Below are 22,607 nucleotides of genomic sequence, written 5' to 3'. Positions count from 1 at the left end.
AGGAGTGTAGAATCTTCTTCCTTGAATACTGAGACTACAAAGACCATGGTTGCCCTACATTTCCCTAACCCAGAATTGCATAGTATTTAGTCCAGATCGTGCAATGGCAAATCCCACTGTGTCTTCTTTAGAGAATTCATGTCTTCAAAAATAACCCCATTTTCACTTGGTCCTGGTACAGGCGGTATATACACATTTTGTCTCCTCCTCCCCATTATAACATCCCCAGGCTTGAGCCCATGGGTGGGAACTGTCCTCACCTGGTCACTAGAAGGTAGAAATGAGAATGCAACATAGTTCTGTTTCCCAAAGATAGAGAAACTGTGATAAAAGGGTAAGTTCTGAAATCATAGACTCCCTTACACCCCAGCCCTAGAGTCCCTCAGAGCCTGTTCCCCAGGGTGATGGATCTGGGGAGCAGCTGCCCTGCACTTACCTGGAGACTCTCTGCTCTCAGCCACTGGGGTGCTCAGCACCACCAGCGTCACCATCACAGCTGCTGTCCAAAGGCCTCTGGGGATCTGCGGAGCCATCTTCCCAGACATAATGGAGAACAAAGGAAGATGTAATGGTGGTCCACACAGCTTGCCCCTGGTGGATCTGATGTACCCACTTCAGAGAAAAAAGACCTGCAAAAGCTTCTATGCACTGTAGGATTGGAGAGCCCCTAGGAAGGGAACCAATGAGCACTGGAGCCCAAGGACCTCATCTGTCTCTGGGCAGACATTTTTTATGAAAGTTCTCAGTCCACTGCCTGGCACTGTGTCTTCATCAAGTTGCACTGGATGAACATTTGAGGGGAAGATTTTCTCTCAGTTATAGATCTGAAGATTGAATGCCTTAGGGGTTTAAAGAACCAAAAGAAAAATGATTCAAGCGGAGAAATCTTTGTGATAGTTATTTAAAACCTATTGTTCTTGTCCTTGGGATTTTTTTTGTAGGGGAAAATAAATGTCCCCATCATATTTCAGGGGAGAGAAAATTATTGTCACTTAGATGCTCACTTCTATTATCTTGGACACTGTGAGGAGCCTTAAGTTGTGGTGGGAGGAGCAGAGTTAGAAGGAAATGGTTTGGAGCTGCAGTTCTACCACAAATGTGCTTTATGAGAGTCAACAAATTACTGAACCTCTTTTTGCCTCAGGCTTCTCTTTGTAAAACGTGGATCAGGTTTCATGCATTTTATACCTGCGTCTTCATATGTACAAACGTAAGAGTAACATGACTTGTTTAATATTGCAAAATGTTCCTCAGCTGCCATGTGTAACTGTTGGGAGTATCAGTTTAATTTGTGGAGGAAGAAAACAAGCAAAAAAAGTCTGCACCCAGCCCTGCTGGCAAGTGGTTCTTCATTATACAAGAATTTATGCATTCGTGCTCTTTGAATGAAAGTATTTGAAAAGTTGACTTTTCTCTTATAAGCCTTCAGCTGCTTTAATCCTCCCAAACCATGAAACAGGGTCATCTGATGTCAGCAAAGCCGCAATCCACAAACAGGCACAGCATTCAGACATAGTCACCCTTAGTTTCAAGGGTAGAGAGCAAAAGATGTGGAGAAGCATTTCCTGGAGCCTGAATGGTGTTAATGAGGGAGCAGATGTTTAGTAGATGTACTGTACCAGCCCTGAGAATTAAGTCCTGAATGGGAGAAGTATGAATGTGTTTTTTTTTTTTTTAATAAATATGCTATATATCAGGCTCCTCCTCTCCATGACTAGGGGCAATACTAAGCAGTTATGGAGCAGTTAGAACAGTGCCTGGCTAACATTAGTAAACAAGACCATAAGTATCTCCCCCTCCCTTCTTCGAGTCTCCCTCCCTCTCTCTCTCCCCTGTATTTTATGTTCTCCTTTTAAAATAGAGGACAGAATCTAAAAGCAGAATATAAGGAGTTTGCCAAGTAAAAAGAAATAGGGAAGAGGCAACAACAAGAAGTTTCCATTAGTGGCACATGGGGGCAGTGAGGTACTCCAATATTCTGTATGAGGTGCCTAGTTCCACAGCACCTGAGACTGGGATATTTGCCACTGGGCTTCCACGAGCAGTAGTGTATCAGGATCAGGGTAACTCCAGAATAAGGAGGGTTTCCACAGTGGATGGAAGCGTAAAGGAGGAACATCAAACTCAGACCTGGAATAGAATTGGGACCCAGGAAGAATCGTAACAGAGGGACCTTGAAGGTGACTCAGTTCCCTCAGCCCCACCTCAGGGTCCCTCAGAACAACAAAGGCCTGTGGCCCATACCCTCCCTCCTGTTCTAAGGAGGAAACTTCCCTCAGTTCTGTTCTGGGGCTGTGCAGTGGAGGCTGCGTCAGACCTGGGGATTTCCCAGCCTCAAAGGCCTCTTCACACAGACTTTTCAACTTGCAACAACAGTATCACCTAGAATCTTTTTCTAGTTGGCTAAAAATTCATCTGAAAGGCTCTGGTTTGGAGTTCTGCCAGCTGTTTCCTCTGACCCAGTCAGCCTCCCTACATTTTCTAGAGCTCTCTGCACTGCCCACATCCCTGCTGCATTACTCAGGGCAGCCACTGCAGGCCTGGTCTGAGAGGAAGGCAACTCGGACAAACGTCCTGATTCCAGGTGCCTCACCTGAGTCACCCTGTCCGGCCTCTGTGGAGACAGGGCACCTGGGATGAGGGCAGGGTGCCCATGTGGGTAGACAAAGAGATAAAAAACCGTCATTGATATGGGTCAGGGTTACAGTAGGGAGACTCTCCCCAGGGGACATCCTCTGTTCCCTCAGGGTGGAGGATAAAAGTTGTGGACTTCTTCCTTGTGGAAAGTCAGGGAGAAATCATCTTGCCTGGTCAACATCTCTTAGGATCTCTGATTGGTCAGATGCGTTAACTGTGAACATAATAATCACCTGGTTACCAGAAGGGCCATCCAGGACCCTATTGTGTGTTCATTTCAGGAATCAATAAACATTGTATATTCCAAAGGCTTCTGTGTCCTCCTTAATGCCAGTAGTAATATAATTAGAAATGCTGCCCCCAGAATATTATTTCCCTGTAATAAAAAGTTATCTAGCAATTATCCCTAAATTTTTCTAAACCTTTGTGAAGTTGCTCACGTGTGTGCCCTAGATCAACCCTCAGCTAACCAGTTATATGAATTTCCCGTGACATGTATAAAGTAAGTCTTTTCTTTTTATAACAAAGTTATCTCTTTAAAATCAAATTTCAGATAATCTGAAGAAAGAGTCAAATTAGTAGCAAAATGACCATGAATAAGCCACTTCGGCTCTGAAAGACTTAATTTTGGCTCATTTGTAGAAAGAATACACACCTCACAGGACCACTATCATGAATGCAGATATCATTTGTAAAAGTTCTGTGCAATCTGTGGTGAGCTACAGTTTTTAATATAACAGTACTAACATAATAATATAATAGTAGAGTTTATTTTCTTTTAATATCATTAACAAAAACAGCAAAGTCTTTTATTATTTCTCATCTCTTTTCAGATGATGGAGTCATTATGGTTTCCAATCCCTAACTCTCACCTCATTACTTGTATTTGATCATGTATTCACTGCATCTTCCCTCTCTGAGGTGCCATGACTACTCCTGCACAGAACAGCCATTTTAACTATAATTTCAGATCTCAGAACTTGGTCCTCCTCCCAGTGGGTTCAAAAATGGGTAAACTTGAGTGCAAAACACAGTCTTAAGTCAAACTTATAAAAGAAGAAAGAGAATGCAGCTTTGTGAGCTACATGGACTATTATGGCAAAGAGTCCAGGATCATATTTCACCCATCTTGATTCAATTTAGAGGAAGAGGGACTGGCCACTCCTCATTGTAGCTCCTGACAAATGTCTAAAAGCCTGTCCTGTGCCACGTGCCCAAGTGCCCAGCATTCCTCACCCTCATCATCAGCAGTCTCCATGTCTGAGCTCCGACACATCAATGTGGTTTTGTTTTCGGTAGTATTATCTCCCTTCCCCAAAACCCAGCAGATCCCAGACGGTGGGTACTTCCACTTAACAGTATTTTTTAAACACGGCAGAGTTAAGATCCTGGGTTTCAAAGATGAAACACATTGGAGGGGATATATATATGGGGGAAAATAAAAGAAACAAAAGTTTGCAACAGCCACTTGGGAGAATGTCAAATACTGCTGACTAAAGACAAGACTGAACAGTGTTGAAGGTTCAGGGGACACTTAAAACTAGACATTGATAGTCATGCCCATTGGTGCAGTTATTTTCTTTTCTCTTAGAATAGCTTGGCCATATAGGATGTGGAAGATGATTATCATTTGCGTATTAATTCATGAATATTAATTTTTCAAGATGAGGAGGATGGGGAGTTAATGGTGTAGCGGTCATGAGAGAGTTGAAAGACACGCTTTCCATGTGCACTTCTCAGAGGAGGTGAGGGCTCAGCAGATAAAGGACTATGTTCATTCCAGGGAAAAATGATTACCTGAGTGCAGATGGGGAAGGTTAGCAAGACTGGAGCCAGGGACGGAGGGGAGGGAGTCACTCACAGCGTGTGGTTTGGTATGATTAGAGAGTGGGATTCAGACATCGCAGTCTTCATGAGGTTTGACAACAGCACCATTAAAAGCAGGTTGGATTTTCTTCATAATATGAAAAGAAAAAAATAGAGGGAGTTAAGCAGAGGAGTGCCATGAAATGCTTTTTCATTCATAAAGCCACTTTGGAAGCAGTGGGGAGGGGACTTTTCAGAGGGTCTGTAGATTGCTTTATGTGATCCAAAAAGGATCCAGTTAATTTAATAAGCCCAATCTACCAAAGGCCAATTTAGTAAGGAAGCAGTTTGCCAATGTCCAGTTTGCCAAATTTACCAAAATTATTAATGTACCCCAAACTCAATTTTTTCTATTTCTAAAGTTTGTATCAATTCATATTTGATGATTTGGAAGTCTATTAGAGGCCTGTGCATCATAGACCTCTGAGTTTCTGGAGCCCTCTTGCTCCCTTATGGGCCCCATTCTCTTACTCTTTGGGACTCCACTCCATCTTTCTACCAACAAACAGCCCCCAGTTTCCATGAAGCTTTATAGTGAATGAATTTATGAAGACAAAATGAAAACTCATCAATTACACTTCACAGACAAATTCAGAAATTATTTAAAATGCTTTTAATATAAATTAGAATAAAATGGTTAAAAAATATGTTTTGGTTGAATTTGTTAAATTTTATAGATTGGTCCTTCAGAGAAATTAGCAAAAGAGCCTTCAAAATGATAAAATTTATAAAATAAAATATAATTTTAAAAAATATTTAATACCACTATAAAATATACACTGAAAAATCTCTATCTGAAATACTGACATTTTTGTAATGTTGACTAGATAAGTAGTATATAAAAATTATTCTAAACTTATTCCTCTCCAAGGTTTTGGTAAATTATCAAATTTACTAAGTCTGATCAGTATATCACTCAGCAAACTGACGCAAGAGCTAGTTGCTGAGAATTGGCCATTCATTCATGAATTGCTCACTGAACCAAATTAGCTGACTGACCCATAAGACGCATCCTTGAGAGTGAGCAGGAACTTCTACCCACAAGCTGTTTTTAGCCAGTTCTTTTTCTGGACTTGCCTTCTCAAATATAGGATCCTCCAAAGAAAACCCCAGACACCTTGGGAACCTAAGAGAAAGAAAAAGGAAATTGGCGTTTTGTACCCAGGCTCTTTCAAGCATGGGTTCCATTCTGATTAGTGTGCATGTACATTGTCAGATCTACCCTCCTTTATTCCCACTCATCCTCTCCTCTTTCCATGCCCTGCCATCTTTGATCAGTAACTAACCACAAAGGCACTATGGCACACTCTTTGTGCCAGTTCCCTTTCAATTTTGATTCAGATGAGCAGTTCTATATGGAATCTGGAAAAGAAGACCAGGTAGGAGCAACCTGAGATTGACAAGTTTGTAGAATTCAACCTCTTTGGAGTGCTGAGGAACACTGCTCACTCAAAGACCAGTTTGGAGATCATGACTGTGTGTTCCAACTCTACCCACACCTTCATCCCTGCCCCTCTGATCAATGGACCTTTTCTTCGTTGCAATTCCCCAATGGAGAGACAGTGGCCTGTGGAGGTTGACAGGGGCATTGTGGAGGACTTCTTCCTCATCAGCCAGGGGTTGAGCTCAAAGAATGCCTCTTCCAAGCAAGGAATCATGAGGGAAACTCCATAGCAGATATCAGGTAAATACTTGGAAGATGTTGGAGGATGAGACTACCAGAACTATGGGAAAATATTTAGTAGGAAGATAGGAAATCAGGTGATACAAGATATTTGGAAAATTTGGAGGTAAATAGGAAGAGTGGGTGATCCTGGCATAAGAGCCCAGAACTCAAAAGTTTCATGATTCCTCCAACTGCAGGGAATAGCCCTTGAAGACAGAAGAGAAACGACACAAAAACCCAGGCTGCTTGCTATGGACTTGCTGTATGACTGAGTTTTGTCTCCTGATCCATTTTTTTTCAGGTTCCTTCTTCCTGTCAGTTTCCTCATCCACTCCTATCTCAATGGGGCCACTCACTGATGATTTAATCCCTCAGAGCTCATCAAACCATTCTTTCCTGCTCACTTCTCACTTTCTTTTTCCTCTCATCTCTGCTTCTGTTTCCCTAATGACCCCTGGGATATTTCCAGAGACCATTCTTCCCCTAGCTTCTAGATCTGTGGTCACCATGTTGCTTCATCTTCAGAAAAACCTTAAGTATCTCTCTGTGGGATCTTTATAATATCTTCTTCTTCTATAAGTTCTTACTAATAAAGAGAGGCCCAAATAGTTAGCTATATAAAAGACATTTCAACTGACTTAAACTCATACCCAAAGCCATGGTTTACACAACAATAACATCAGCAATAATATTTTGGAGAGATGATCGTATATCCTCATACAGGATAACTTAAATTATTCTGAGGGACTAGGGATTGAGGTGAGTGTTATATAACATCCACCATTACTCTTAGCTCCTCTGAAAATCTTATATGAAGAAAGATATGAAGCCAGGATGAGGTTTCACAATTCTAGTTGTGTGGCAAAGCCCTGCCCATGAGAGTGGTATTATCTGGCTTGGAGACAGTTGGCTAAAGTTTATCTGGATTCTCTCAGACACCTCTCCTCAACCAATATTCAGCAACTACATTGAACCTGTAATGGTGTTCTGAACCATTAATCATTGGCAAAAACTGGCACAATCCTTGTCCACTGCATATTTTTTTCAGTGAATTAGGCTCTGTTCAGAGAAAATAAGCAAAGGAAATATTTAAATAAAAAGATACGCCTTATGGTGTAGACAAAAAAAAACCCCAAAACTATGCTTTGGTGTCACTTGTTTAAATGACAAGTTTCATCAACTATTATTTAGGGCAAATGAACCTCTCAAGCCTCACTTTCCTCATTATAATACAGTAAAACAAATTTTATCATAGTGTTTATAATTATTAGAAATAATTCTTACCAAGTAAGAATATCTTGCACATAATATGTGTTTGGAGGTAGTGAAGATATTAGTTATTATCACAAATACCTTCCAAAAAAGTGAATGTTGCTCATAAATGTCCTTGTGTTCATCTGTGTCCCATCAGGAGGATGATGTGCATTCTCTGGATAATAGTATAGGACTTATTTTTCAATCTAGTGATGGAAGATGAAATGTAAGGGGCAGAGAGGGAAGGAGAGACAGAAGGAGGGAGGAGAGGGAGAGACTGAGAAAGTAATGAATTGGAAAAAAGCAGGGTACTCTAAAGAGTGGGAGAGTCAGTGAGAAACCTAAAATTATTTTAAACAAAAACATCTAATGTGAAATTTCAATTTTTAATTTTGCATTTTATTGTAACATGTAAACCCTCGTGTAAGCCTGAAAACTTCAGTAAAAGATGCTTCATGCAACAGACTTGTATTTATAGTTGATTAGAGTGGAAAAGGGAAGAAATTCAAGATGAAGGGAATGTGTCCCATAATCACGTACATAAAACAATAAGTAAATTATTCTTATATTAGATAATATGCTTTTGCTTTCATGTAGTAAAAATACCAATTGAGATTGGCTCATATGGTAAGGACATTTATTATATTTCATAATAGAAAGTGCAGAAATGAGGCAGTCTATAGGATCAATTGAATTAGTCTTTATCCATGTCAACACAGATCCAATTATTTCTTACTCTGCTCGTCTATCTATAGAACTGGCTTCATCCCATAATTTGTTCCCTTTGTGGTCATAAAGAGTGTACTGATTTTTTTTTTTTTGAGGAAGATTAGCCCTGAGCTAACATCTGCTGCAAATCCTCCTCTTTTTGCTGAGGAAGACTGGCCCTGAGCTAACATCCATGTGCATCTTCCTCTACTTTATATGTGGGACGCCTACCACAGCATTGCTTGACAAGTGGTGCCATGTTCACATCCGGGATCCAAACCGGCAAACCCCAGGCTGCCAAAGAGGCACGTGTGCACTTAATCGCTGGGCCACTGGGCTGGCCCCCTGTAATGATTATTTTTAGTTTGCATGATTAAGCCTGTCCTATGTCCTTAATGGCCTTACTCTGTGCCCCAAAGGCTGAGCTACAGATTGCATCACCTGGTCAGACTTTCCAGCTGGTTTCTAGTTGGATTCATATGGCGATTGAAAGATTCAAAGACAGCAAGGTCATGGTGTTCCTTCTCTCTCCTCCCCTGCTTTGCTACACAGTTGTTCTGCAGTGGCTGGTCTCACCACAACTATAGGTTCTGCCAGCTCTCTTTGCCTCCTCACAGCTTCCCAATCTTTCTACTCTATAGGAATTTCAAAATCCCTTGATCTTCTCATATCTTAACCCTGTTTAAACCTTCATAAATAGTCCCATAATTAAAGTATCTTCATTTTGAATTATCCAAGTGAAAATCTTTCCTTCTGTGATCAAGATTGGTACAAACAGGCTTCAATCAGTATCTATGGTGACACACAACCTTATTTGTATAACTGTGCAGAGAGAGACTGGTTTTACTTTCAGAGAAGTCTTGAGCAAGATTCTCAACACATAGGATTGGCCAGAAATGTTTAAGGCTTGTCCAACTCTGAACCAGTCCATGACACAGGAGATAAGATTACCATGATTAACTTAGACTAATTGTATGACATGAAAAGGATATTAGAGATTTCACAGCATTTTCCCCTACAATTATCAAGACAGAATGTACATGAATTTGTTAGAATTAATAATTTGGGTCCAAAGTTGATCATGAAAGTAAAAATGTCTTGGGATGTTAGAATACTCTTCAGTAAGATTTTTGGACTTCCATAGGGTATGGAATGGTGCTTAAATAATCTTTTCTAGAGCTCAAGGGGTTTGAGTCTCCAGATGCTACTGGGTAAGATTTATAGGTAGATAGAAAGAAGAATATTGCTAAATACCAGATACATAGATGTACTTGTGTCTATTTATTTCTAAAAAGGTTTGCATATATTTTGAGACTTATTCATTCACTTTTTTCATCTAGTACTTTTGACATCATACTCCCAGTCATTGCTTTCATGTAGCTTATAATCCAGTGGAAAGAGAAAGAAGTTCGATGAAGCTTAAGCATAAAAAACATGAAGAAAATCAAACATAAAGAAAACTAACACACATCATATGTGAATTGTTGGGGGGAAAGAAAAACAGTGGTAAAGAGAAAATATTAAAAATAGCTATAGTAAAAATAAAATCACATTTGCCTCAGGAATGAAACAAAAACTTCAGAAACCAGAATATATGCAAGCCAAAAGACATGGAGCAATATCTTTATCTGTTGAATATAAAAACTTGTCAATCTAGAATTCTATATTCAGCAAAAATATCTTTTGAAAATGATGGTGATGAGCATTCTGATTTCAAAAAGATGGAGTGGATGTACTTTTCTCTATTTCTCTCACTAAGTACAATTAAAAACTCTAGGATATGTATCTAAATATATATTTAATATATATTTAATGCATATATTATACATATATATGTCACATATAACAAGATTCTGAAAGGTGGAGAGAATAAGGTAGACTGGAAAGGTAACTCAGGAAACAAGAAACAAAACAGTGGTGAGTTTTATAGGTTTTATTTTTGCTTTACATATCCCAGACCAGGGGCTGGAAAGACTGGCAAACAAGAAATGTCAATAGGTGCAGATTTAAAAAGTTCCAGGGACAGCCTGATCTCTCTAACTAAAGAACCAGAAAAAAAGGCATCCTAGCAAATGGAAAACCTTTAGATGATAAACATTCTACTCTAGCGAATGCCACAGAAAAAATACTGAGGCCTCACACACCCCATCCAGGGAAAGCTGAGTGGGGAGCCTTGATTTCCATCCTTGCCATGCTGTAATGAGGCAAACCACCTCCACCACTGCTATAATGTCACATAAAACTGAGTGAGAAGCCAGGATTTTCATTCCCGTCAGTTGGTGATGAGATCCTCCCTCAAGTCACAGTATCAGTGGAGACCACATGGAAACCCTTGACTTTCATCCTCATCTGGTGGTAACTGGGCACCCTTCCTCCTTTCCCTTCTAGGGTAGTATCAGTGGAGGGCCAGTAGGGAGCCTGAACTCCCACTCCGTTCAGCAGTGACAGAAAGTTGGTGCCTCCTGTGTGTCAACAGAGGCCAAGTGGAAACCTGAACATCCACAACCATCTGGCAGTAATGAGGGAACATCTTCTATTCCCCACCACAATGGTATTAGAGGACGCCTGTTAAGGCAGAAGATATAAATGATATCCAAAGTCTCATTACCTAATAGAAAAAATATCCAGATTTCAATCAAAAGTAGCCCATCATACCAAGAACCCAGAAGATCTCAATTTAAATTTAAAAAAACAATGAGCAAATGCTAACTGAGCTGACACAGGTTTTAGAATTATCTGAAAAGGATTTTAAATCAGCCATCATAAAATTGCTTCAACAAGCAATTACAAACACTATTGAAACAAATGAAAAACATAGAAAACCTCAGCAAAGAAGCAGAAATTTCAAAGGAGAACCAAATGGAAATTTTAGAACTCAAAAATAAGCCAAAATTTTTTTTGAAAAACAAGATAGACTCTGGGTCTGGCCTGGTGGCATAGTGATTAAGTTTGTGCCCTCTGCTTTGGTGGCCTGTGGTTCGCGGGCTCAGATCCCAGGCTCAGACCTACACACTGTTCATCAAGCCATGCTGCAGTGGCATCCAACATACCAAATAGAGGAAGATTAGCATGGACGTTAGCACAGTAACAATCTTCCTCAAGCAAAAAGCAGAAGATTGGCAATAGATGTTAGCTCAGGGCTAATCTTCCTCACCAAAAAAAATAATAATTTATACAGAGATACAGCCAAAACACTATAGATGAATCAAAACGGAATTCTAAGAAGTGTTCAAGTAATCCACAAGCAGTTAGGAAAAAGAAAACAGATAAATAGAAAGAAAAAAAAAAGAGAAAGAAACAACAGAAAATGTAAAAGGCAAATATACATCCTAACACGCCAATGATTACATTAAGTGCAAATGGTCTAAATACACCAATTAAAAGACACAGAAATTAGCCGAATGGATAAAAAAAAGATTGCCCAGTTATATGATATTTAAAAGAAACTAACTTCAAGTATAATGCTATAGGTATGCTGAAACTAAAAGGATGGAAAAAAATATACCATGCATAATTTAATCAAAAGAAAGCAGGAGTGGCTATATAAACTAGACATCAGAGTAAGGAAAATTACCAGGAACAGAGAAGGGTATTTCATAATCAAAAGGGTAAATCCACCAAGAAGACATGACACACCTAAATGTGTATCATCCAAGTAGTAGAGCTGCAAAACATGCAAAGTAAAACGGATTGAAGTGACAGGAGAAATAGACAAATCCACAATTCCTGCTGGAGACTTCAACATCCCTCTCTCAACAATTGATAGAACAACTAGGTGGAAAATCAGGAAAATATGAAAAAACTTTATGCCCCAATTAACAGGATTTAATCAACACTTATAACGTTCCACCCAAGAACAGCATCAGGCACAGTTTTTTTGAGTGCTCAAGGAGTATATACCAAGATAGGCCATATCCTGAGCTATAAAACAAACCTAAAAACATTTCAAAGAATTAGAATCGTACAGAGTGTGTTCTTTCATCACAATTAAATCAAAGAAGGAATCAATAACAGAAAAATAACAGGAAAATCTCTAAAGACTTAGAAAGTAAACAACACATCTCTATATAATCCATGGACCATAAATGGAAATCTCGAGATAACTTAAAAAGCAAGTTGAACTGAATGAAAAGGAAAACACAATATGTCAAACTTTGCAGAATGCAGTTAAAGCAGGGAAATTTGTAGCACTAAATACTTAATTTAGACAAAAAACAGTATCAAATCTATAGTCTAAGCTCCTTTCTCAAGAAATAGACAATCATGTCTAGACAAAAGAACAGAATAAATCCAAAGCAAGCAAAGTAAAGCAAATAATAAAGATAACAGCAGAAATCAATGAAATTGGAAATAAAAAACAATAAAGAAGATCAATGAAACAAAAACTGGTTCTTTGAAAATATTGATGAAATTGACAAACCTGTAGCAAGACTGACAAAGAAAAAAAGAGAGAAGAGAAAAATTACATCTATTAGGAATGAAACAGAGGATATCACTACACACCCTGCAGACATCAAAAGGATAACGAGGGAATACTGTGATTAGTTCTAAACAAGTTTGACACCTTAGACAAAATCAACCAAAGTCTCAAAAAGCATAAACTACCATAACTCACCCAATATAAAATAATTTGAATAATCCCATAACTATAAATAAAACAAAAACCAATCACAATAAAAAGTTTATTTAAAAAAATTAAATTAAATATGATACCTAATAAAATTGCCTGAAATGAAACACAAAGAGAAAAAAAAAAAACAGTGGGGAAAAAACCAGAAGGGAGTATCCAAGAGTTGCAGTACCACTTTGAATGGATTAACATATATTTGCCCAAAAAGAGCCTTACCTTGCCTTCACTTTAAAAGTTTATTTCTTTACTTTTTTTGTGATTTCACTCTGGGTAATTTCTATTGACCTATTTCAAATTTTTCAGTTCTTTCCTTGGCTGTGTCAACTTGCTCATGGGCTTGTTGAATTCTACATTTTTGTTAATGTGTTTTTATTTCTAGCATTTCCATTTGATTCTTTCTTAATTTTCATTTCTTTGCTGAGATTACCTATCTTGTCTTGCATGTTGTGTACTTTTTTCTTTAGAGACTAACATGTTAATCATAGTCATTTTAAATTAACTGATTGTTCCAACATCTATGTCATATCTGAATCTGGTCCTGATAAATTCTTTGCCTCTTCTGATTGTGTTTTGTTTCTTGCCTTTAGGTATGCCTCATAAACCATAGGCAGGGTTAAATTTTTAAAAGTGGTACAAAATAATATACATACAATTGACTATGCTTTTCCTCTAGATTATCCATTTTGTTGGCATATAGTTTTTCATAGTATTCTCTAATAATCCATTGTATTTCTGTGGTGTCTGTTGTTATTGCTCCTCTTTCATTTCTAATTTTGTTTATCTGAGCTTTCTCTCTTTTTTCTTTGTAAGCCTGGCTAGGGGTTTGTCAATTTTATTTATCTTCTCAAAGAACCAGCTCTTTGTTTCATTGATCCTTTCTACTGCCTTTTTTGTTTCAATGGCATTTATTTCTGCTCTGGTTTTTATTATTTCTCTCTTTCTACTGACGTTGGGCTTTGTTTGTTCTTTTTTCCCTAATTCATTTAGGTGTAATTTGAGATTGCTTGTTTGGGATTTTTCTTGTTTGTTAAGATGTGCCTATAGTACGAAGAATTTCCCGCTTAATATGGCTTTGCTGCATCCCATATGAGTGGGTATGGTATAACATCATTTTAATTTGTCTCCAGATATTTTTTGATTTCTCTTTTAATTTCTTCAATGATCCATTGCTTATTCAATAGCATGCTGTTTAGTCTCCACATCTTTGTCCCTTTATCAGCTTTGTTCTTGTAATTAATTTCTAGCTTTATAGCATTATGATCAGAAAAGACACTTGTTATTATTTCAATTTTCTTAAATTTATTGAGGCTTGCCTTATTTCCCAACATACGGTCTATCCTTGAGAACATTCCATGCGCACTTGAGAAGAATGGGTATTCTTCTCTTTTTGGATCGAGCGTTCTATATATGTCTATTAAGTCCAACTGGTTTAGCTTTTCATTTAATTCCAATATTTCCTTGTTTATTTTCTGTCTGGATGATCTGTCCATTGATGTGAGTGGAGTGTTGAGGTCCCCTACTATTATTGTGTCATTATTAATATCTTCTTTTAGGTTTGTTAATAGTTGCTTTATGAACTTTGGTGCTCCTGTGTTGGGTGCATAGATATATACATATAAGTGTTATTTCTTCTTGATGGAGTGTCCCTTTGATCATTATATACTGCCCCTCTTTGTCTCTCTTTACCTGTCTTGAAGTCTACTTTGTCTAAGTATTGCGACACCTGCTTTCTTTGGTTGCCATTAGCTTGGAGTATCGCCTTCCATCCCTTCACTCTGAGCCTGTGTTTATCATTGGAGCTGAGATGTGTTTCCTGGAGGCAGCATATTGTTGGGTCTTGTTCTTTAATCCATCTTGCCACTCTGTGTCTTTTGGTTGGAGAATTCAATCCATTTAAGTTTAGGGTGATTATTGATGTATGAGGACTTAATGCTGTCATTTTATCACTTGTTTTCTGGTTTTCCTGCATCCTTTGTGTCTCAACATGTATGTTTTGGTCCACCATTTGAATTATGTAGTTTTTTATGATGTGTTTCTTTGTTTTCTCCTTATTCATTGACAGATGATAAAGTAATAATTATAACAATACACTGTTGGGTTTGCAACATTAATAGATGTAATACATATAACAATAATACCACAAAGGGAAAGAAAAGGGAAGCGAGCTTTATAGGAAGAACATTTCTACATACTACTAAAACTAAGCTAGTATAATACTGAAACTATGGTAAACTTTAGATCCACCACTAAAATATATATACATAATTTATAATTTTTATATCTTTTACATGTAAATAATTATATCTATAATTAATGAAATTAAAATGCTACATTAAAAATATGTAATAAAGGTGCAATAGAACAAAATGACATAGACTTAGAAAACAAAAAGTAAAATGGTAGATGTGAATCTGACTATATAAAAATTAACATTAAATGTGGATGGATTAAACAATGAAAAGGCAGAGAATATCAGGCTGGACAAAAAAATGAGCCAACACTATGTTGTCTATTGGAGATATACTTTATATCCAAAGACACAATGGATCAAATGTCAAAGGATGGAAAAAAGGTATATCCTGCAAATAGCAACCATAAAAATTTGGAATGGCTGTACGAAAAGACAAAAATGACTTTACAAAAAAAATGTTACTAGAGACAAAGAGAAACATTTTGTAATGATAAAACCATCACTCTATCAGAAAGATATAACAATTATAAACACATATGCACCTAATAACAGAATGCCAAAATATGCAAAGTAAAAATTGACAGAAATGAAAGGAGAAATAGACAATTCAAAAATAATAGTTGGAAATGTCAATATTCCACTTTTAATAATGGATATAACTAAACAAAAGTTCAACAAAGAATGGAAGACATGGCTGAAACTGTAAACCAACCCAAGCTAACCAATATCTATAGAACACTGCACCCACAACAAAATACACATTTTTCTCAAGTGCACATAAAACATTCTCCAGGATAGACCATATGGTAGACCACAAGACAAACTTTGATATATGTAAAAGGATAGAAATATTACAAAATATGTTCTTTGACCTCAATGGAATGAAATTAGAAATCAAACAGGAAAACTTAGGAAACAAATATTTAGAAACTAAACAACACATTCCTAAGTAACCAATAGTCAAAGAAGAAATCAAAAGGAAAATTAGAAAACATTTTTAGATGAATGAAAATGAAGACACAATATATCAAAACTTATGGAATTCGGGTAAAACAGTGCTTAGAGGGAAATTTTTAGCTCTAAATTACCTATATTACAAAAGAAGTAATATTTTTAAAGTCAATAATTTAACCTTGCACCTTAAGATCCTGTAAAAGAGAGAGGTGACACCAGCAAGATGAAGGGCTAGGAGATTGCAATGCTTGTCTTTCCCCAAAAGAACAACAGATAAACAACTACAGACAAAACAAAATAGCTCAGTGAATGCTCTGGAGTACAACTAAGAAGTGGCAAAAACCCTGTGGAACTCAAAAACTGAGAAGGACCACATAGAAAAATATAGGAAGCATTTTACCCACATCATTCCATCTGCCGAGCCAGAGTGGCTTGGGACCAGGGTGATCCTCTCAGAGGAATTATACCCTACAGGGAAAAGGAGAGAAGGAGAACTCTAGCAAGTCTCATCAGTGTGGACATTTGCACCCTTTGCTATAGAAGTCTCCCATAGTCTTCACCAATGCTGATCCAAGCTGATGGAGCTAACTGGAGGTCTCCCCCTAACCCTCTGCATCTTTGCCCCCCAGCTGGAGCTGTTGCTGCAGTGAGACCTGCCTTCAGGTGCACCAGATGATGCTGTGCCCCACTCTCCAGGATTGGGATGCCACAGCACCTCACCAAATACAGGACCAGAGTTGCCACTGCTCTGCCCCCAACCCCAGGCCCCAGTTGTAGCTTTGTCACATCACCTGGGCAGCCTCCACTACCCTCAGCACTGCTCCCTGTCCTAGGTCACCACTCTGAACCATCACTGCCAGCAGTGCTGCCAGCTGCCCTGAACTCCATTCCCTGGGTCCCAGTTCACAGCTCTGAACCATCATTGCCAGCAGCATTACTTCTGCCCTAAGCCCAAGCTCCTCCTGGGTCCCAAAACATGATTTTAATGGAGCACCTCTAAGGACATACTTCTTCTGTCCTGTGATTCCTCCTTGAGGCCTAAGTTGGGACTAATGAGCTGTCATCCCCAGGCTGTGCTGTTATTGCACCCTGTTGCCTGGGACCAGACCACTGCTGCAGTTTATCATCCTAGGATGTGTGCTGCTGCTCCATTCCCCACACCACCAGAGTCACTGCAGGGAGCCCCTGAGACCTAGATCCCAGTTTCATGGAAGATCTGCACACACCCACACCCTAGACACCAGTGCCACTGCCTCAAAATCACACCTGTGAATCAGGACCCAGGTGATGCAGTATTTCTTTGTGCACTTGATCCCAGGACCATGGCTCAGCTACTGCTCTGAGTGGCAGCATAGCAGAACAGGGGTCAAAAGAGATCTCCTAGGCTAGAACTTCTACCCTTGGGCCAAGAGAAAACAATAACCAGGAAGACTCCAGCAGCCTTCACCCCCAAGGATGCCAAAATTACTACCCACCACTGGCACCCATAGAACCTCTGTAATCTTGGCCACAGAAGACCACCACAGTTTGCCTGACATGAAACTCAACTGATGGAGCTGCACAGAGAATATGCGACTGTGCTTTCCAAGGAACCAAGATGCTACATCCCACTCAGCCAGCACCATCATAGTCACTTTCAGGTGAAAGACCTTCCCCACTGAAGCCAGTTCAAAAAGGCTGGAAGAGGTGACTGTGCCCTCCAAAGTTTAGGCATCAATGCAAAACCATCAGAAACATGAAAAAACATACAAGGAAACATGACACCACCAAAGGAACATGATAATTTTCCAGTAACTGACAATAATTTTCCAGTATGTTTGACTCCCCAAAACGGAGATCTTTAAGTATATGAAAAAGATTTCAAGATAATTATTTTAAGGAAGTTCAGTGAGATTTAAGAGAACACAGATAGACAATTCCATGAACTCACATAAATAACACAGAAAACAAAAGTTCAACAAAGAGATAGAAATCATAAAAAAGAATCAAACAAATGCCAGAGCTGAAGAATACAATGAATGAAGTGAAAAAGTCAATAGAGAGCTTCAACATCAGGCTCAATCAGGGAGAGGAAAACATCTGTGAACATGAAGACAAATCTCTTGGTATTTTCCAGTCAGAGGAGAATAAAGAAATTGTAATGAAAAAGAATTTTTTTAAAAAAAAGCCCACATGAATTATGGGATACCATCAAGAGAAACAATATCTGCATTGTGGGAATCCCAGGAAAAGAGAGAGACAAAGGGACAGAAAACTTATTTAAAAAAATAATGGATGAAAACTTCCATAATCTGGAGAGATATAACCATTGAGGTAAATGAAGCTCAAAAATTCCAAGATTCAACCCAAATAAATCTTCACTGAGACACTTTATAATCAAGCTATCAAAAACAAAGAAATTTTTGAAAGCAGCACAAGAAAAAAGATTCATTGCACACAGGGAATCACGATAAGGCTATCAAAAGATTCTCAGCAGAAACCTTGCAGGGCAGGAGAGAATGGGATGATATATTCAAAGTTCTCAAAGAAAAGTATGTCAACCAAGAATATTTACTCAGGAAAGTTTTACTACAGAAATCAAGGAGAGATATTTTCCCAGACAAATAAAAACTGAGAGAATTTATTGCCCTAGACTTGCCCTGTGAGAAATGTTAAAGGCAGTTCTTCAAGCTAAAATAAAAGGATGCCAATTAGTAACATGAAAATATTTGAACATATAAAATTCACTAGTAAAGGAAAATATATAATCAAATTCAAAATACTTTAATACTGCCATGGTGGTATGTAACTCTCTTTGAACTCTAGTATATAGGTTAAGAGACAAAAGTGTTAAAATAAGTATATCTACAATATGTTTTAATGGATACACAATATAAAAAGATGTCAAATGAGATATCGCAATACAAATGGGGGGCAAATAAATGGGTAGAGGTTTTTTTATGCAATTGATGTTAAGTTGTTATCAGCTTAAAATAGATAGTTAGAACTATAAAGATGTATTATGAAAGTCTCATGGCTACCACAGAGCAAAATTCTATAATAGACATACAAATGCTAAGAGAAAAGAATCAAAGCATATTACTACAAAAAAATCATGAATTCACAAAGAAATATAGCAATAGAGGAAAAAAAGAACAAAGTTACTACAAAAGAATCCAAAATAAATTAACAAAATGGTGATAGTAGGTTTTTACCTATCACTAATTACTCTAAAAGTAAATGGTTTAAATTCTCCATTAGAAGACACAGAGTGGGGGCCGGCCCCATGGTCGAGTGGTTAAGTTCGTGCGCTCTGTTTTGGTGGTGCAGTGTTTCGCTGGTTCAAATCCTGGGTGCAGACATGGCACCACTCATCAAGCCACACTGAGGCAGCATCCCATATGCCAAAACTAGAAGGACCCACAACTAAAAATACACAACTATGTACAGGGGGGCTTTGGGGAGAAAAAAGGAAAAATAAAATCCTTAAAAAAAGAAGACATAGAATGGCTAAATAAATAAAAAAACAAAACACAACTATATGCTGTCTCAAGAGACTCGCTTAACCTTGAAGGACACTCATAAGCTGAAAGAGAACGAATGGAAAAAACATTCGATGCAAATGGAAACCAAAAGAGAGAAGGCACATACAGTCATGTGCTGCCTAAGGTTTAGGTCAACAATGAACCAAATCTATGATGGTGGTCCCATGAGTTTATAATGGAGCTGAAAAATTTCTACTGCCTAGTCACGTTGTAGTCATCATAATATTGTAGCACAAAGCATTACTCATGTGTTTGTGGAGATGCTGATGTAAACAAACCTACTGTGCTGCCAATCATGCAAAAGTATAGCACATACAATTTTGTACATTACGTAATACTTGATAATGATAATAAACGACTATGTTACCAGTTTATGTATTTGCTGTATTATACTTTTTATTGTTATTTTGGACTATATTCTTTCCACTTATTAAAACAATAGTTTAGTGGAAAACAGTATGCCGAGTTAAGCCAGAAGCAGCCTCATACATTTCATGTTAAGACGTCTCTTGATTGCATCATTTTATCTTATGCTTGATTTAATCTCATATTGTTTGTTCATCATGGACCCTAAGCATACAAAATCCACTGTTAATGATGCCAGTAAGAGGCCACATTGAGTGTTTGACCAGGAAAGAAAATTAAAAGTGATTAAGGATTACAAAAGTGGAAAATTACTGATGGTTATTTCTTGCCAGTCAGGCGTGTCCCATTCCACCATAGCTATGATCTTGAAGAACAAGAAAAATGATGGAAGTTATTAAAGGATCTGCTGCATTGAAGGCAATGAGATTAACAAAAGTTTGAGAAGGGTCTACATCAGACATGAAGAAACTTTTAATGACCTGGACTGAAGACCAGACACAGCAGTTTATCCCTCTCAGCACCATGAGAATCATGGCCAAAGCAAAAAGTTTATTTGCAATGTTGAAAGAAAAGGTTCAGCCAGCTATGATATTAAATTTACTGCGAGCTCTGAGCGGCTTCAATGATTCAAGATTCAGTATTGGGCCTGGCCCAGTGGTGCTGAGATTAAGATCACATGCTCCGCTTTGCAGCCCAGGGTTTATGGGTTGGTATCCCAGGCACAGATGTACGTACCACTCATCAAGCCATGCTGTGGTGGCATCCTTTATACAAAATAGAGGAGTAGGAGCACAGATGTTGGCTCAGGGCTAATTTTCCTCAGCAAAATGAGGAATATTGGCAATGGATGCTAGCGAAGGACCGATTTTCCTCACCAAAAAACCCACCAGATTCATTATTCATTACATAATGTGAAAGTGAGTGGTGAGTCTGAGGGTGCTGATGTGAAGGCAGCTGAAGAAGCTTTTGAAACTCTAGACAAGCTGATTGCAAATAAAATTATTTGCCAGGGCAAATATTCAATATCGTTCAAATCTCCCTATTCTGGAAACCTGAAAGCCTGAAAGGACTTTCATCAATGAGGAAACCAAGTCAATGCCAGGCTTCAAGGCTTTTAAAGACAGGATAAGTCTCATTTGGGGGCAATGTTTCAGGCTACAAATTGAAACCCTTTGTGATCTGGCACAGTGAGCATGCCAGGGTGTTCAAGCATATCAATAATCACACACTGCCAGTGTGCTACAGGAACAATAAGAAGTCATGGATGACCCAGCTCCTCCTCCAAGATGCCCTCCTGAATTGCTATGCCAGCCAAATGGAAAAGTACTGTTTGGAGAATAACATAACTTTCAAGACTTTGCTTATTGTTGATAATGTTCCCAAACATGTTCCTCTTATTGGTGATCTTCATCCCAATGTCAAAGCAGTATATCTCCCTCCAAGTACTAGCTCTTCAATCCAACCGATGGATCAAGGGGTTATAGCAGCTTTTAAGGCCTACTGCCTCAGGAAGACCTTTTCCCAGGCTTTTCCTGCAACTGAGAAAACAGGGATGCAATTCCAGAAGGATTACAACATTTATGACTGCATCAAGAACCCTGCTTAGAGGGCCGGCCCTGTGGCATAGTGGTTAAAGTTCAGCATGCTCCACTTTGTCAGCTTGGGTTCATGGGTTCAGATCCCAGGAACCGACATGCACCACTCATCAGCCATGCTGTGGCAGAGACCCATATACAAAGTAGAGGAAGATTGGCACAGATGTTAGCTCAGGGTTAATCTTCCTCAAGCCAAAAAAAAAGAGAGGAAGATTGGCAACAGATGGTGACTCTGGGCAGATCTTCCTCAGCAAAAAAAAACAAAAAACAAAAAGCAGAACCTTTCTTTGTCTTGGAGTGATGTCACCAAGGAGTGTATGAATGCTTCAGGAAGAAGACACTTAGGAGGTTTGTCCATGACTTCAAACGACTTGCTGAGGATGAGGAGGTCACAAATATTGACAAGGCTGTGGTTAAGATGGAAAACAACTTTAACCTGGGTGTGGAAGAGAATACCATTGAGGAGCAACTAGAGGTAGTTCCTGAGGAATTGACTAATGAAAAGCTGGAACTGGAGTGGAATGCATAGTTGGAGAAGAGGCAAGATGAAAGGAAACTGCAGGAAAAGAAAAAGAGGAAGAACCTTCAAGAAATTCACAATGAAGGGCTTAGGAGAGACTTTTTGGGACCTCAACAAACTCTTAAAAACTTTGAAAACATGGACCCCAACACCAAAAGATTTTCATTAATAGAGAGCAATGCTCATGGTGCATATTCTGCTTACAAGCAAATCTATGATGAATAAAGGAAACAAACCAAGCAAAACATAATGAACATATTGCTGAAAAGAGTGATACTTACTCCAGAAAAACCTCAGGCAGGTCCTTCAGGGGTTATTCCAGAATAAGGCACTGTTATCATAGGAGGTGACAGCTCCATGCATGTTATTACCCCTGAAGACCTTCCAGTGCTACAAGACGTGGAGGTGGAAGACAGTGACATTGATGATCATGACACCCTGTACGCCTAGGCTAACGTGTGTGTTTGTGTCTTAGCTTTTCACAAAAAGTTTAAAAAGTAAATAAAAATAAAAAATTTTAAAAATAGAAAAAATCTTACAGAATAAGGATATAAAGAAAGAAAATATTTTGTACAGCTGTACAATGTGTTTGTGTTATAAGTTGTATTATTATAAAAGCATCAAAAAGTTAAAAAAATAAATTCATAAAGTAAAAAGTGTACAGTAAACTAAGATTAATTTATTATTGAAGAAAAG

General features: G+C 38.3%; 2 protein-coding genes across 4 annotated transcripts in view; one reads left to right on the top strand and one right to left on the bottom strand.

Annotated features, from left to right (window-relative positions):
* LOC124225967 (boLa class II histocompatibility antigen, DQB*0101 beta chain-like) overlaps nt 1-623 on the bottom strand; it is a 14,114-nt gene extending 13,491 nt beyond the window's left edge. For both annotated transcript variants that reach the window (XM_046638702.1, XM_046638703.1), the window contains exon 1: nt 437-623. In XM_046638702.1, the coding sequence (XP_046494658.1) occupies nt 437-545 (109 nt within the window). In that variant the 5' untranslated portion in view covers nt 546-623. The remainder of the gene's footprint in view (nt 1-436) is intronic.
* The window catches only part of LOC124225965 (HLA class II histocompatibility antigen, DQ alpha 2 chain-like), a 99,231-nt gene that overhangs the window by 32,657 nt on the left and 43,967 nt on the right, over nt 1-22,607 (top strand). The gene's annotated exons all lie outside the window — the stretch shown is intronic.

Source organism: Equus quagga, chromosome 15 (assembly GCF_021613505.1).
Source record: "Equus quagga isolate Etosha38 chromosome 15, UCLA_HA_Equagga_1.0, whole genome shotgun sequence".
NCBI lineage: Eukaryota > Metazoa > Chordata > Mammalia > Perissodactyla > Equidae > Equus > Equus quagga.
This window is presented reverse-complemented; position numbering and strand designations above follow the sequence as displayed.